Below are 17,262 nucleotides of genomic sequence, written 5' to 3'. Positions count from 1 at the left end.
CGGAGTTTTCGACAGTTTTTGGGTTGTAGCGCTCCATAGTGTGTTAAACGAGCTTTGCAGTTTCCTCTTCCTCAGTGACCTGGACCTGTTCCAAGGAAACGGTTCTGGTATAAAAACTCTGACGGAGGGCTATCTTTGGAGTTTTGTTTGCCCTTATCAGCGGCCTTGCTCCGTGAACTTTGATCTTATACGACCTTATCCTTGCAATATTATAACGAGCTCCACGACGTAGACGATATGGATTCGGTCGCTGGCTTTGAGGCAGCACAACGCCCACCTAACGATGGCCGATCAAATCACGATGAGAGAGACCGGGAGGGTGATTTGAAAGGTCGTGAACCTTCAGTGACTGATGATGTTGAGATGAACGCTAGCAAGGAATTTTTGGAGGTACCAGCGCAAAAACCTAGTGGCTTTTTCCAGCTAGTAATACTCAAACTAGCCACCTGGGGTGTCGAAATGCAAGGGTGAGTGCAATGCTAATATAAAAAAACTTTCGGGCGAATTATGATCCTTGATGTTATGTCAGAATCGCACCAGTTCCACTGGAGGAACGAACTGATAGAAGATGGTATCAGATGTTTTTCGTATGGTTCTCCGCGAATATGAATATATTGGCGTGCGTACTTTAATTTGGAGAAGTCTGTATCGCAGTTCGTAACGATGAATGTACAGATTCAGCACAGGCTCGTCAGGGCCCGCTTTTTTCTCCCTTGGACTGGTAGATTCCGTCATAATCCTTATCGTTGTCGACTGCATGTGAGCCCCAAAGCCCACATCATTGCGCCCACACTTAAATGGTCTTTCTTACCAGTTGTTGCATTGTTCCAGCATATATGTATGCCAACAGTTTCTCCAACATACATAGCATGTTTAACGAGCTTTGATCAGGGCAGTCTTCGGTCCGAAGCTAGGGACGCGATCTATGGTGCTTTCGCGTTTCTCCTGGGGGCACGTACTAATAAAATCACATATATGCGAGTTGCATAACTGATATCATGAACAGTTACTATGGTGCAATCTTGCCAAGCGTGCTGAACGTATTCTCAATGATCGGGTTTTTAATCCTAAACTGTATAATTGGCGGCCAGACGTTGGCCAGTGTGTCGTCTCGCCTGGATGATACACTCGGCATTGTGATTATTAGCATCATTTCACTCGCGGTGCGTACAATCCCTTACCAAGAAAGTTGTCGAATTGAATGTCACATTGTAGGTTGTCTTTTTTGGATATCGAGTTCTACATCTGTTAGTGACATCTCATATAAACTTTAACTGACACTATTGTTAATCTATCCCTCAGATTCGAAAGCATTGCATGGATCCCAAGCGTAATCGCGTTCATTTTGATGTTAGGGTTAAACGGCAAGACACTAATCCAAGTGCAATCTTATCAAGCACCTCGACCAAGCCCTGCGACTGTGATTTCCTTCGCATCAACCATAGCATCTAGCATCTTAAGTTGGTGCACGATGACGGCCGACTATGGTGTTTTCCACAGCCCAGATGCTTCTGCGTAGGTTATCCCATCTGCTCTTCCTCCCCTCATATCAGTCTCACTTATCGTATTCTACTGCCAGGTTCAGGTTGTTCATGTACTCCTACCTCGGATTCCTAGTCCCTAGTGTAAGATTTCATATTATGTGAATGGCAGTCGGTTGACTACATTATATTACATTTTAGCTGACTGGTCACATCATTGGGGCTGCTTTTGCCGCAGGAGCAGCATTCGTGCCAGCCTGGCAAGAGGCATTTGGAAATGGAAATAACGTCGGAGGCCTTATATACGCTACCTTGTCTCCAGCTGGCGGGTTCGGGGCGTTCATGACCGTCGTCGTCTCGTTGTTCAGCTCGACTGCTTGCGCCATCACGATGTATACTTTTGCGACAAGTTTCATGACAGTCTCTCCCTTGTTTGCTCGCCTGCCTCAATGGGTGTATGTCTTCATTTCAGAAGCAATGTGAGCAGCTCTATTCTTATCGTCGTATCATGGGCCATTTTCTCAACTACCACGCTCTAGTCTAATACCCGTTGCAATTGTTGGCGCAAACAAATTTTACACAACTTTTGTTGATGTCATCAGTGGGTACTCCTCTTCTCGTGCTTACCAGTCTTTTTCATGATCACATGTACTCAGGCATCATCGGCTATTGGACGATCATATATTTTGCTATCGTCTGCACTGAGCATGTCATATTCCGTCGTAGCTCTTTCTCCACATACAACGTGTCTGAATGGGACATTCCCTCACGTCTACCCACGGGCATCGCCGCGGTCGTCTCATTTCTATGTGGAATCGGCATCGTTATACCGTGCATGAAGCAAGCATGGTATGAAGGCCCCATCGCAAGGGCTGGCACGGGCGATATAGGGCTTTACACGAGTTTTGTACTCACCATAGTTGTATACGCGGTGCTGAGATATATGGAGATTAGGTGGATAGATGGCAGGTGGTAACAGTGGTCTCTACTCACTCTGCTACTTTGATTGTTTGCTACCAAAACTGTGCAATTATGTGAACGACAAGCCCTTCAATGTTTGGACCCCTGGAATGATAGTAAATAATGAATGAAAGGGAACTGTAGTCGTAGTAATACAACTTGCGAGTGCGCCTGAGACTTAGAATCCTGAATTCAAACGCTAAACGTTAAAAAGGTATGTATGTTGAACCTTGAACCTTGAACACTGTCATCTGCTTGCAGACAGGCACTATGTCATGACGTTTGTCGTGATGGTACCTAATATGTTTGTAGATTATCAGAAGCATGGTACTTACCAAAACACAAACTTCGAAAATCCATCAACGATGTGATTTTCGAGATAGCAGAACTGTCAAGGTTTAGATTCTGCGCTGCTCACACAAGTGTTAGTGCGTTGGCATGTGAATCTGATACGCGAACTTGAGGGAGGCGTACCAGGGGTCATCAGTATGCTTCCAATACTCGACTTGTGAAGCTTAGCAAAGACTGTACGCACGAGAAAGACCTTCAGTTCAATCTCTCAGCCGAGCCTATACGCGAGATAGAAATGAGCGCCGTCGAGAGTACGAATGTGAGATTGAGGTCCGGCGAGTCTCATCTAAACTTAGTTCTCGAAAGCACCGATCATTTGGGGATGTCAGACCGTGGATGTCGATCATCGTTAAGCCTATCAAAGTGAGAAACGCTGTACACCTACACCGGTTCACAAGTTTCTGATACGTGTGTTGAACCCGATTTGCTTTGCGTTTGGGCTGACTTGCTACGTACCCCGTGAAAAGTTCTTGAAGTTGTCGGCGGATCAACATCTACCAGCAGCATATTGGTCAGCTGGATAAAAGTGAAATTTTATCTGCGGTGCGCCACTTACTCGATGTGCAGGCAGCCCAGTAGAAAGGTGAACGTCGAACGTTCGCCGCAATCACTCCGAATCACGGATCATAATTCACGGTCAAGCACAGGCTTGTGACACGGTGATGGCAACACTGAAACATACAGAGTGCTCTTCAACAGTTGCTTAACCTAAGCACGAGGTGCACGTCACTTGCCTTGAGTAATGTCTGGATGTCAAGATATTACCAGTGGCCGCAAGAGACAAGCTTAACTTCTTACAAGCAAAGTGGTTGGATTCAGGGGTACTGCCCCGCATGATAATGGGGGAATGCACAGTGCACACATAGCTTATGATCGGCCTGAGCTCTGAAAGGCACGGCACATATGCAGATCTCTCTCCGTATTGAGGCACAGGAAATGGCTGAGCGATCAAACGGTGTCGTTTTATTTGACGTACTGGGCAGTCTGGGCACGGTACCTGAAGGCATTATCCCTGTACCTGTCTTGCTCTGAAAAGGCGGTCCATCAAATGATCAAAGAGACCACCTCGTTTTTCGGGGATCTACAGGCGAAACCATGTCTCCGTAGCCGATGATCATAGCTTGAAACGGTTCATCATTCTTCTCATACTTATCATACTGTGAGCTTTCATGAGCGTTGTACTGGAGGCGAATGTAAGTAAGTTTATGGACAGCACTGGACGATATTGGTAGGGAAGCTATTTGTGTTGGTAGATGTACTGTAGCTGAGGAAGTCCAGTGATAGGGAAGAGTGACGACCGAACAGGATGTCTTTCACTTTTGTTGCAGTGCAGCGCCAGTTATCAAACTTTTACCAAAAAAAGGAAGGCGCCGAAATGGTGGGTAATTCCCACAGTCTATTTACCGGAGCTCTGTTCCGCGCCGTGCTCTGAGTGAAGCCTCCAAACTTTTGAACGTTTGGTCCATTGTGACGTGGAATGTCGAACAGGAACGCCGAAAACATATCGCGTAGAGGCCTACAAACTGAATGACAAGTTCGTCTATCACTATTTTCTCTTGCGGTTTCTTGCAGTTTTACGGCAACAGCCTACAGCTTGGCAGTCTGAACGTTCTAGGCTTGCTCGTTCATGGAAAAATCCTTGTAATTGTTCCTGTCAATTCATAGAACAGCACAGCATCGGCTTTACAGGGACACATGTCCAGCTTTCTATGAATGGAAAATTCAGTAACCGTTCCAGAGGTCTAACCGTGACCTGATGGCGAGATCCCCTGGTCCCTGACTGTATATCTGTTGTCATGCTTGGTACTTGCTACTTAATAGTTTTCTTATCGTGCTTTGCACTTCTTCAGACTTGACCTCTCGTATATTTCCCTTGGTACTCGTCTTCCCATTTGCACCTTACCACGTCACCATTATACAGCTCATTGTTTTCCTCAAATCATCACTGGCTGACTTCTCATAATCTCTGGAATTCTGACTATAACAGCTTGTTGCGCATTTCCCATCCCTAAAGACTAACCATTGGCTTTCAACGCTCTGTATATTAAAGCACTTGACCAGGCGCTCAACAATGTCTGCCGAAGTGCCAGTTGCCGTCGTCGGCATTGGCTGCAAGTTCCCTGGAGGGTCTGACAACAAGGAACTTTTCTATGAGTTCTTGAAGAACAAAGTGGGTTTTATTTCGCCGAGAATAGCTTCATCTCATTTGGTCACATCTGTTCTAGGGTGATGGAATGGTGGAACCTCCGTCAGATCGCTGGATTCATTCAGAGTGGTTCGGTTAGTGGTTCTCTCCCATGATGCCTATATGCTCGTTTTTAACACTCTCTTCTGTAAATGCAGGCGGCAAAGACGAACCTGGAAAATACCATGCTACAAAAGCTGGTTTCATTTCTGGTATTGACCAATTTGATCACCTCGAATTTGGTATTTCTGCCAAGGAGGCTGCTCATTTCGATCCCGCCATCCGTCTTACTCTAGAAGCTGCTCATGCTGTTCGTATTGTATTCCTATGTTGATGACAGTGCTGGATAATCAACGCATGACCTTCTAGGCTTTAAAAGATTCTGGTATCGATTATCGGGGTTCGAAGACAGGTGTTTTTTTTGGAAATCTCTTAACTACTACAGATGAGCTCGACGATGATCGTTATGAAATTAACAATTACAACGGCGTTGGGCGTTGTGTATCCATTAGAGCAAATCGCATCTCTTTCACATTCGATTTGCGTGGTCCTTCCTTGACCGTTGACACTGGTGTGTATTTTTGATTTGGCATATACGCATCGTCACCTTATTGACATCGATTTGCAGCTTGTTCGGCTTCTGCTACCGCAATGCATCTTGCTCTGTGTTCCATAAAACTTGGCGAGTGTGATCAAGCTCTGGTGGTTGGTACGTATTCAAATGAATGTCACACGACATTTCAAGTTCTGAAGCTATATTTAGGCGCCAACACAATCATTAACCCGGAGCACACTGTGTCTTTCTCTAAGTTAGGAGTCTTATCGCCGACTGGCTCGTCTAAATCTTTTGATGCATCTGCAGATGGCTACGCCAGGTATTTCAATTGTTGTGATATCTCGAGTAATTTTTGACATCTTCGGCTTCTCACAGAGCGGAGGGCATTGCCGCCGTGCTCATTAAGCGACTTGACTCTGCCGTTCGGGATGGAGATTCAGTTTACTCAGTCCTTACTGGGAGTGCTATCAATGCTAATGGAAAGGGCAAGAGTTTGACGATGCCAGAGGGTGCGATGCAAGCAGAGACGATCAAGGAGGCGTACAAGACAGCACAGCGAGACCCCGCTGAGGCATTTTATGTCGAGTTGCACGCAACTGGAACAAAGGTAGGTGATCCAATCGAAACCAATGCTGCTGGGAAAGTGTTTTCCAAAGGCCGTGCAGATGATAGAATTTTGAGGTATGTCAACGCTGTTGTTTTCTTCATCTTGATCTCGTCTATATCGTGCTCTTGCAGGGTCGGGAGTGTCAAAAGTAACATTGGTCACGCAGAAGGATGCAGTTTCCTCGCTAGTCTAGTGAAGGTCTCCTTGATGTTGCACCACAAGGAGATCATACCCAACATCCGTTTCACCAAAGCTAATCCCAAGATCGATTTTAATACTTTGAAGATGAAAGTACAGACTGAGGTAAATTTTCAACGTTCTATATAATCATATGTGAGTTTGATCATGATGTCCATGTAGCTTGAGAGTATTACGCCGGAATTGGCCGCCAAAGATGGAAAATGGGTCACTTCCATTTCATCATATGGAGTTGGGGGATCGAATGCCCACATTGTTATGGAGACTTTCGAGACTGCAAATGACGTCTCTAAAACTGTAACATCCTCTACTTCTAGCGAGAAGTCTCTCCACCTATTCTCAATCGGTTCGCTGACCGAACCAGCTCTCGCTCGTTGGAAAGACACTCTCATCAGCTCTTTTGGCAATGTTACTGATGACAAGACCCTTCGTTCCCTCACCCGCTCCCTCGCTCGTCAAACCCGAGCTTACCCTGCACGTTCTTTTGCTGTTGCACCGACGCTCACTGACAACACCAAGTTCTCCAAGCCTGTGCTTACCAATAGCAACTCCAGTCCAAAACTTTGTCTAGTTTTCTCTGGACAAGGTCCTCAGCACATATTCATGGGTCGTCAACTAGCTGAGAGTTACCCGGCATTCTTGGAAGCCATTCAGCTAAACGATAGTATCCTTGTGCACAAATACAAGCAGGAATCGATGCTAGAGCGTACTGGCCTCTTCATTCCTGGTGTGGAAACCAAACTTGCTGCTAATGGCGTGTGGCCCGTGCGAGAAGTCGTCCTGTCTCTCGTCTTCATACAAATTGCTCTCGTCGACTTGATTAGGAGCCTGGGAATTCAATACGAGTTCGTCGTGGGCCACAGGTAATGTGATTTTCTGCTAAAACAAATCTATGCTCACTAATGCGTTCTGCGATAGCATTGGTGAAATTGCCATGGGTTACGCATCTGGTCATTATGATCGCGAGATGGCAGTGGGTATCGCAGTTGCTCGTTCAGCTGCTATGACAAAGGCAGAAGGTAACGGGGCCATGGTTGCCCTTGGCGTAGGCGTGCAGAAAGCAAAGAATATGATGCGAAAGGTCCTTGCCAAGGCAAATGCAGCCAGTGGTTTATGGATCGCCGGGATCAACTCTCCTCAGGCCGTCACTGTTGCAGGTACTCATGAGCTCATCGATGCCATGGTCGAGCTCGCGAACGATCCAGAGGCCAAGGTTTTCGCAGCTAAACTACGTGTTGGATGTGCATTCCATACTCCTCTCATGGAGCCCCAGGAAGAGCTATTCAAGTCACTTATGCAGGAGCCTCTTGGGAAAGGTACAAAGAAGCCTGTCGCTCGGGTTATGTCCACAGCTGATGGAAAGTGGTTGGATCGCGACCTCGACATCGATTATTGCTGGGATAACATTCGTCGCCCCGTTTTGTTCGGTACTGCCATCAACAAGCTCATCAACGATGAAAGCTCAGAGGGGCTATTGTTCCTTGAAATTGCCCCTCATCCAGTACTGAAGGCTTATATTGAGCAGTGCGGGGGTGAACCTATCACCTTGATTCGCCGTCCTAACCCTAAAGTTCCTGCACAGAACACTGGCGAACACTATCAATTCCTCGAGGGCATCGGAAATATGCTCGTCTCTGGATTTAAGAGAGTCGACTTCGATAGACTGTATGCATCCTCTGATGGTCAGACTGACTTTGTCAAGGCGGTTTTGCCAGAGTACCCTTACAACAAATCTCATTGTTGGGCGGAGTCTGCGTCCGACCAATCCAGGCGTCTCCGAGAGAAACCACGACCTGTCGCTTCTGCTCATTTCCGCCTCAATGTTGACAGTCACCCTGATCTGACAGGCCACGTCGTCTTCGATGCAGTCCTTTTTCCCGCGTCTGGGTATGTCATATATCTAGTTCGCTATCATTTATGTACTGATCAAATTTATAGATACGTTGAGAGCATTCTTGAGAATGGTGCCATGGTTGCATCCAATATCGCCATCCACAAACCTCTCGTTCTGAATGGCCACGATAATCTTCCTGCTCATGCTGGTTGTGTCATTGATGGCGATAAGTGGCAATTCCGCGCTTCGACTAACAACGACTTCGTCAATGGTGATATCGTCTTGGATTCCGTCTATGCCAGCGGTTCTTTCTCTCGTGTTAATCCTGCTTTTGATGGGAATGTCCCTCGCATGTTCGATGTTCAATCCAAGCTCGCTCGTTCTCAAGGATCGGTTACTGGAGACGAATTTTATGATGCTATACCTTCTGCGTACCGATACCAAGATCACTTCAAAAACTATCTCAAAGTTGTGCATGAAATCGCAGACGAGAGCAGTTGGGGTGGCAAAGCCTATCTAACGCGACTCGAAGTACCAGAAGGGACACCAGATGTCTTTGGTAAAGGATATGTCATCCACCCTGGTATTCTCGACAGTATCACTCAATGTGGTCTGGCTATGTTTATTAACATGGAAACCAAGCTCTTCGACTTTAATGGTGTTTTCTTGCCTGTTAAGATTGATGCTCTGCGTCGATGGGATAGCTACGATGCACCTGATCTGGACTCGGAGATCAAGAAGGGTATATGGACTTACTTTACAGGACGTACTTGGGCGCCTGCTGGACCCTTCAAATCCGACTATATTATCTGCAATTCTGAAGGTCGCGTTTTATTCACGATCGAGGGCTTCGAGATTGCCCGTGCGCCAGATGCTGAGCCTATCGCCATTACTGATAACAGTGTCGATGAGCGTTTGACCACTATCTGGCAATCAAAGGCATTCCCTTCGACATCGCTTTCTGTTCCTTCTGGTGGTTCACTGCCTTCCACGTTCGATACCATTGTCAAGAACGCTGCTACCGCAGGTCGCAAAGTGGTACGGGTGTTAGACTTGGACTCCACGTCTGCCATTGCAAAAAGTCTGGATGTTTCATTGTCTTCACTCTTGGATATAAACCATGTTCTCGTCGAGTATTTCTGTGGTGCTGGTTCTTCTGAGGAAGCCGACGCAAAGACATCTGAAATGAGCTACTCACATACACGATCCCTGATAGTCGACTCATGGATTCTCAAGGATGATGTGGCTACTACTTCCTTTGCCAGGTAAGCGTAAACTTCAAATCATATCACATTTATCGCTGAGCGGCACGTAGCTTTGATCTCGTCCTGCGATCCGTAGACCTTTCGGCAGTTCCTGTTGATATTGCTCGTTTGACAAACTTCTTGGTACCTTCTGGAATCATCCTCCTATCAGTTTCTGGTGAGTATGTTAATGGCATGTTAGAAAAGTCCTTCTGATGGATGGGTTATAGATTCGAAGGCTGTTTTGAAAGACACGGACTATCAGCGAATGACGCTCATTGCATTGACTGAGCAGCTTCGCGCAGTTTCTGGCGTTGACATCCAGGTGTCTCAATTAACTGATGGCCGTGCCCTCCTTGTAGTTCGCGTTTCTCAATCTACTATATCAATTCCTACCAGTCCTTTTAAGAGCGTCATCGTCCACCCATTCATACACGGCCAAGAGGGAGAGCTTGTAGAAATCGCTAAGAATGTCGGAGCTGACTCCGAACTTTGGATTACTGGGGCCGACGATCCTGCTGGCATTGGTGCATTGGGCATCGCTTCTTGTTTAATAGCCGAATCTCCGGAATTTGTCGTTCGTTCAGTACTATTTGAGGACCACTCGTTAGCGACAGGAGCACGGGAGAAAGTCATTCATGACTTGCGTCGCAACTCGCTTTTGTTGGAACAGCATATGAAAATATCTCGCAATGGTGAAGTGTTCGTTCGTAGGCTTGTCAATGGTTCTATGGCGGTCAAGGATGCAATTATCCCTGCACTCGGATTATCCACTCACTCAGGTACCGTCACGACGGTTGCGGCACACTTTCCTCCCAGTCTTGGAGATAGACAAGTAGAGGTCCAAATTGATGCTCTAGGAATGGAAAACATATCAACCGAGGAATCGTCTATTACATTCGTTGGCTCTATAAAGACTGTAGGCTCGTCCGTGACGGCCTTCAGCGCTAGCACCAAGGTAAACTATCAAGTCGCGTCATGATTCCACCTCACTTATATGAGGCATTATCTATTCTAGGTTGTTGGAGTATCTCGTCATACACCTGTTAATATCATGATTGCGGATGAGGACGCGGTTGTTCAGCTTCCAGTTGGTGTCACCGCGGAAGAGGCAGCCGCGCTGCCTTCCGCGTTCCTAGCGGCGTGGGCAGGTCTCTTTCAATTTGCCAGGATATCTCCGTCTTGCAATGTCCTCATTCATGACGCCATTAGCAGTAAGTTGCGACTGTAGCAGCCATCTCTTTTGCGCATTAATTGTCACATTCTAGGCGTTGGTTACAGTGCCGTGCAACTCTGTCAGCGCTTTGGCGGAAAGTTACTGTGTACTGTTTCTTCTGCGACAGAGGCAAGCTATCTCTCTTCAGGACTCGGTATACCGGAAGATTCTATCATCATTATCGACGACTTTTCGGTTGCTGCTCCTGCGTGGTTACGCAAAAACGGCATCGCGGCGTTCGATGTAGCCTTCAATTCCCAAGGCAGTCCAGTCTTTGGAATAGGAGTCGACGCCTTATCCGTTTTCGGCTGCTATGTACATGTCCAACGTAGTAGTCAAGATGCAGTGATGCCACCATCCGGGGCGCGGTCTACTCACATCCTTGACTTGCGCAAACTTGCAGAGGCTTCTCCACGTGACCTTGTTCCTATGGTCTCTGCTATCCTCGTCGCACATACTTCTCGTGCCTTCAAATTACGTTCACGAACCATTTCCATGGCAAATGCGCGCGATGTGGAAAAGGGAACAAACTTTGATTCCTTGGTCCTCATTCCCGGGCAGACTGAACCAGTACGCATTGACCCTACTGGTCAGCTGTTTGACCCACGCAAGAGCTATATCCTTATTGGTGGCTCCAGTGAACTTGGTGTGCGCCTCACGGAATGGATGGTGCTTCATGGAGCACGTCGTATCTTTCTCACCAGTCGTCGTGGACCTAAAGGTCTCACAAAAGTAGACAACTTATACATCCATTACCTCCGTCAGTTGGGCATCCAAATCGAAGTTATTGCATCCGATGCTATCAACAAACAACATACAGCTGCTGTAATCGAGGCTGCGGAGAAAGCTGGAACCATTGGCGGCATTTTCTTGATGACAGTCGTTCTCCGTGATGCCAAATTTACTAATTTGACACAACAATCTTTCGACGATGTCTATCAGTCCAAGGTGGACGTGCTTACCACTCTTTTGAGTTGCGTAAATCCAGCCTCTTTGGATTTCCTGCTCCTTTTCTCTACGATTGGATCTGTCTTTGGCAACGCAGGACAGGCTGCATACTGTGCATCCCAACTGTGAGTCTATTCAGCCATCTCTTCGTATGCTTCGCTAATCACGAGACTTTTAGTTACCTTGACCGTATTGCTGACCTGATCCCTAATACCATCTCCATGTCGTTCCCTCCTATCACAGACTCTGGTATCTTTAAGCGTCTTGTTCTTGCTACCAAGGGCCGTGCAAACACAGCTGCATTATCGAAGACTGGTATGACCACTGCTCAAGTGTGCAACTTCATTGGCGATTCTTTGATTCGACGCATTACACACTACGTTCCAATGTTGGCCATCGGTGATGTTCCTGATACGTTCTCTGCTTGTGAGCCCTTACTCTACAGGCACCTGTTACCAACCAGGTACCTTGTCTCCAATGCTGGAGGAGGCAAAGATGGAAATGTAGCAGAGACGCCTGCTACGTTGCTGGCTACTCTCTTGAGCATGGATGCAGAACAGATTACCGACAATGCGCTGATCACTAGCTTTGGATTGGACTCACTAGGAGGTAGGTGTAACCGTACTCTTAACTTATACTCTCACTAATCTTCCTTGTCCGATTACTAGCTACTCGTTACAGCAACCAGCTCAAAGCCCGCTTCAGCATCCAAGTCAGCCAGATTGAGTTGCTCGGTTCCATGACGATTAGTGGACTAAACACGATGGTTGCCAAACGGGGATCGCAGAGTAGTGGAGATGATTCTGGACACGCTCAAGACGACGGCTCTGCCAAATATGGCGAGCCCCTGGTTCCTATCCTAAACGACCGCCTTGCCTATGACGAACCATATACCACCGATGCGTCCCCTCATCAATACAGGATTTGGCTTGCTCAGGTGGGTTCATGTTTTTATGTGAATCACAATTGTATGACTTATTTCCATTTTCTAGCGTGAATACGATAACGCTCGGAAGCGAGCAGCGAGCAAGATTGACTCAAACATGTCACGCTACGGTGCAACGCAATGGGACACGCATGAAGGCTATTTTGTCACTATACATTCTGAAACGTCCATCGACGTCGATCGAATGACAGATGCCTTCCAGGAAGTCGTACAACGCCACGGTGCTCTGCGAACTGCATTCACTTGGAATGAAGCACTCGGAAAGCTAGAGCAGACCATTTACCCATCTGTTGAATTCCAGGCGTCGCTTGTTGATCTCTCCTCCGAATCCGATGCCGCTGCTAAGGCTTACGAAATGAGCTTAGCTATGAACCACGAGCCTAACTTCAAACTCGATCGGTTGCCTCTCTTGACTGCCACCATGTTTGACCTCGGTGGAGGTGACTGGGCATTCAATATTGTCATTCACCATATCATCATTGATGAAGCCTCACTTGGCGTGTTCTTCTACGAGTTATTCGGTCTGTACTTAAATGGCCCAGGTAGTCTCCCAGACGTCAGTCTCCACTACTCCGATTTCAGTGATTGGCTTGGCAAAACGTCCGAGCGTCGTGCCGAGTTGCGAGATGAGCAGCTGCAGTTCTGGGCTAATAATCTACAAGACATACAACCTCTTCATCTCACACTCGCTACGCCCTCAGACAGGGAACTAGCGCCTATAACTCAAATTGAAGCTAAGGTTGGCACTGGAGCCCTTAAACAATATCACATGGTTGTCAACGCAGCAAGTGCAACGCCCTTTGCTGGTTTCTTCGCAGCATACAACATACTTCTCCACAAATACTCTTCTCAATCTTCTTTCGTGGTTGGTACTGCTGTCACCCAACGCAATATCGCCCTTTTATCTAGTGTGATTGGCTTCTTCGCTAATATGTTGCCCATCAAAACTGTCGTCAACGAGGAAGAGAGCTTCTTCGAATATTTGGCCAAATTCAAGGACTCGTTGATAGCATGTCTAGCGAACGACGAAGTAACGTATGAAGATATTGTTGCTCAAGGCAAAGCCTCCTCCCACGGACGCGGTTATTTCAAGCACCTCTTTGCGCCAGGTGGCATGAATATGGAAACAATATCTCAGCTCGAGTCAAATCATTTGAAGCCAAAGACTATCCTGCCTCTCCCTAATGGCGAAGAACAGTACGAGTTGCTCCTCACTGTACATCCCAAGACTGGTCATGTGGTCCTTCGCTTTGACAACCGCTTATATTCCGAGGCTGCAGCCCGTCAATTCCTGAATGCTTATATCACTCTCATCGAAACTTTAGGTCGTGACGCCCACGTCAAAGTCGGGGATATCTCTGCAGTTAGTGATCGTGAGCATGAAAGGCTCGTGAAAGAGCTTGCATCTACTAGCGAAGTTTCCGTGCGGGAGACCACTGTCCACAAACTCGTAGAGGAGCAGGCCGAAACCACACCACGCTCCCCTGCGATAGAGTTCGAAGGCGAATCGTTGACTTATGCTGAGTTAAACACGAAAGCTAATCGCATTGCGAGGTCACTTATTCAGCAAGGTGTCGGTCATGGAGATGTCATTGCGCTATGCTTTGACCGTGGCGTCCACCAAATTCTAGCAATTTTGGCCGTGCTCAAAGTTGGTGGTACATTTGTTCCTTTGGACCCTGACGACCCCACGTTACGCAAGGAACTTATGATCGAAGAATGCAAGGCGAAAGTTCTATTGACTACATCAAATCATTCACGTGTGTTCGAGAAGGGTCTATCATCTAAAGTCCTGGTAAGTAAAGTCGCTATGTAATCCATATAGTCGTTAATCTAGGCTTAGATTGCTTACATCAATGATCCGAGCTATGAAAAGCGTTTGAGTCGCTTCGATGGAGGAAATCTTACTGTTGATGGTTTGACTCCATCAAGTCTCGCGTACATCATGTTCGTTGCACCAACTCTTACTATTTTGTCTAACTAACATATCTGCTTAGGTTCACGAGCGGCAGTACGGGAAAACCAAAAGGCGTGATGATCGAGCATCGTTCAATTTCGAACTTGGTACAACACTCAAGTGCCTACGGATTCCGGCAGGATGTTCGCGTGATGTCATCACTTGCTTATACTTTCGATCCTTTCGTTGTCGATGTCTTTGGTACTCTTGCGCGTGGTGCTACACTGGTTACCGGCCGCAAGGAATTCGTTCTTGGTGATATTCCCAAAGCCATCAAATCTTTGCGTATCAACGTCCTTCATGTTACACCAAGCATTCTGGCCGTCGTTCCGGTTGAGGACTACCCGACTTTGGAAACTATCGTAGTTGCAGGAGAGGCATTGGGGAAAAAGTTGATTGAGGATTGGTCGAGTCGAGTCACCTTGAAGAACATGTATGGTCCAACAGAGGCTTCTGTCGATTGTATCTCTTGCCATGTGACCTCTTCCTCCCTCACTGGCGTCATCGGGCGGCCCCTACCCAACAACCGCATCTACATACTCGATAAACAACTACGACCTACCCCCATCGGTGTAGAAGGCGAGCTCTATATCGGCGGCGTTCAGTTGGCTCGAGGATATCTGAATCAACCAGAACTTACAGCCAAAGCATTCATTGAGAGCCCCTTCGTCTCGGGAGACAGATTGTACAAGACTGGGGATATTGCCCTTTATCGCTCCGATGGAAACATTGAATACTGTGGTCGGGAAGATCGTCAGATCAAGCTGAGAGGACAACGTATCGAGCTCGGAGAAATCGAAGACGTTATTGCCAAGTATCCTGGTGTGCACAGGGGCGCTGTCGTTATCCGCACTGTTCAGGACACTCCTGCTATAGTTGCATTTGTCGAATTCAAGCAGCAAGCTCACGAGCAACTAGAGGAAGAAAAAGAAGGGCTGAGAATCTTCGTTTCAGAGCGTCTTCCTCGTTTCATGTATCCCTCTCTCATTGCCGCCCTCCCTCAACTTCCTACCTCTCGCAGTGGCAAGACAGATCGAAATGCTCTCAAACAAATGGATCTGAAATTGTTCTCCACAGTTCTCTCAAAGGAGATGGGCTTACCGCAATCAGAAGTTGAGGTAGAGCTCATGTCTATCTTCTCCAGGCTTTTCAAAGTGGATTCCAGTAGCTTCGGCGTAACTCATGATCTCTTTGCGACTGGTTTAAATTCTCTGATGGCTGTGCAAGCAGCTGGTATTATATCTAAGACATTTAACGTTCATATAGGCTTGAACAATGTTTATCTAAGGTGTGTCAACCAGATTTCTCGACAATAGAACTGTATATTGATTGAATGGAATTAGACCAACCATCCGCGAGCTGGGTAACCTCGTAGTTGATGCAATGGGCCAAGACAGTCGTGCGATTATGGAAGCGGAAGACACTGACAGCGATTTCTTGATTGAATTCTTACCCATCAAAAAGAAAGGGGTACATCCACGTCTCTTCATTGTACATGATATCACCGGAATGGCTACACCGTTCATGCGTCTTGGCGCGTTCATGCCAAACGAAATGTACGCCATCGGTGACCGTCACTTTGGTTCTGCCACTGGTTTTGGAACTGTTGAATCCATGGCCGACCATTATCTCACACTTGTGAAGAGTGTTCAACCCCAGGGACCGTACGTGATTTGCGGGTATTCTTATGGAGGGGCTGTTGCACTGTGCATGGCAACGAAGCTAAGGAGGGCCGGCGATGAAGTTGCTCATTTGATCATGTTCGACCCGATCTTTATCCCTGCAATAGAGCGTCAGAGCTTGAAGTCAACTGACTGGACACAACGCGCCATCGACCGCATCTCCGAGAACTTCCCCGAGATCGGTGAGAGATGGAAGACCAAGCTGAGAACCGAGATTCGCAAGAACTTGGACTCGATGTTTGATTTTGAGCCAGAGCATTACGATGGAGCCACGACGCTCGTGGTGCCCAAAGACCGTTCATGGTACCGAAGTGGACATGCGAGCGACTTTGATACTGGTGCTGATGACCACAATGGCTGGGACTACCGCATCAAAAACTTGGATATGAAGGTAGCGGCTGGTCGTCACGATACGATGTTCACGCCCGCACATGTGAAAGTTCTTGCCGAAGTGGTGAAAGAAGTGCTTGCTCCTTACACAGTCAGTTGCCTTTCATTTTCTACTTAATATCCCTCTTTCTAATCTCACACATCAACCTTATAGACCAATATCCCTCCGCCACCTGCAAAGCCAAAGAAAGTCATGGCTAAGTCCCGTGTCAACGGCGTTGCTAATAGCATGGCTCCTAAGCTACGCACCGTGTAAAACAATGGTGAGTGTCAATGGACAGCGTGTTTGAATGCTTTTCACCTAATCCTATGATGTTCTTTCTAGATCCATTTCAATTTTCCTGGCATTTTATATCGATAGGTTCATAATTGTAATGTGTAGTCGTATATCCACTGTAAACATTTAATTGCATCAATATATTCTTTTTCTTACCCAATACTGTGGTGGAAATTTGATTTGAGAGGCTGGTCACTGCTTCTTCAACGTGCATACACAGGACAAGAGCCAAGGGATTTTGTTGCAGTAAAGACTGCAGGATGTATTACCAGGACATTTCACAAGCCTTGTTGAATCCCAGCTATCTCTCCGACAGCCTATTGTTTTGCAATCAGCGGCAGCTCGAACCAGATCTTAATCACAGATAGCATGTCAGTAATGCCTAGTAAATTGCAGTTTCATCGTGCTTCATCCTTTGGTTGCCTGTCGC

General features: G+C 46.9%; 2 protein-coding genes across 2 annotated transcripts; both read left to right on the top strand.

Annotated features, from left to right (window-relative positions):
• Positions 1 to 423: 423 nt before the first annotated feature.
• On the top strand, positions 424 to 2,663 carry SERLADRAFT_359352 (uncharacterized protein; the record flags this gene model as incomplete). Its single annotated transcript, XM_007313374.1, has 14 exons — positions 424 to 467; positions 530 to 619; positions 676 to 759; positions 815 to 838; positions 892 to 981; positions 1,007 to 1,163; positions 1,216 to 1,247; positions 1,303 to 1,515; positions 1,580 to 1,625; positions 1,683 to 1,960; positions 2,021 to 2,082; positions 2,138 to 2,415; positions 2,475 to 2,546; positions 2,605 to 2,663. The coding sequence occupies 13 exons, from the start codon at positions 460 to 462 to the stop codon at positions 2,517 to 2,519; spliced, it is 1,407 nt and encodes a 468-aa protein (XP_007313436.1).
• A 2,200-nt stretch (positions 2,664 to 4,863) lies between these two features.
• Positions 4,864 to 16,956, top strand: nps6 (putative nonribosomal peptide synthetase/polyketide synthase hybrid; the record flags this gene model as incomplete). The annotated part of the gene is made up of 22 exons (XM_007313373.1): positions 4,864 to 4,962; positions 5,018 to 5,072; positions 5,136 to 5,287; positions 5,347 to 5,548; positions 5,606 to 5,686; positions 5,741 to 5,852; positions 5,909 to 6,214; positions 6,272 to 6,443; positions 6,501 to 7,201; positions 7,257 to 8,225; positions 8,277 to 9,437; positions 9,488 to 9,594; positions 9,647 to 10,374; positions 10,435 to 10,630; positions 10,685 to 11,705; positions 11,759 to 12,189; positions 12,249 to 12,517; positions 12,573 to 14,321; positions 14,370 to 14,473; positions 14,524 to 15,771; positions 15,827 to 16,646; positions 16,710 to 16,956. 22 exons carry the CDS (start codon positions 4,864 to 4,866, stop codon positions 16,809 to 16,811), a joined length of 10,785 nt encoding a protein of 3,594 aa, XP_007313435.1.
• Positions 16,957 to 17,262: the final 306 nt, after the last annotated feature.

The sequence above is a fragment of the Serpula lacrymans genome, assembly GCF_000218685.1.
Source record: "Serpula lacrymans var. lacrymans S7.9 unplaced genomic scaffold SERLAscaffold_2, whole genome shotgun sequence".
NCBI lineage: Eukaryota > Fungi > Basidiomycota > Agaricomycetes > Boletales > Serpulaceae > Serpula > Serpula lacrymans.
Note: the sequence above shows the minus strand (reverse complement) of the source record. Positions and strands in the feature narration are given on the sequence as shown.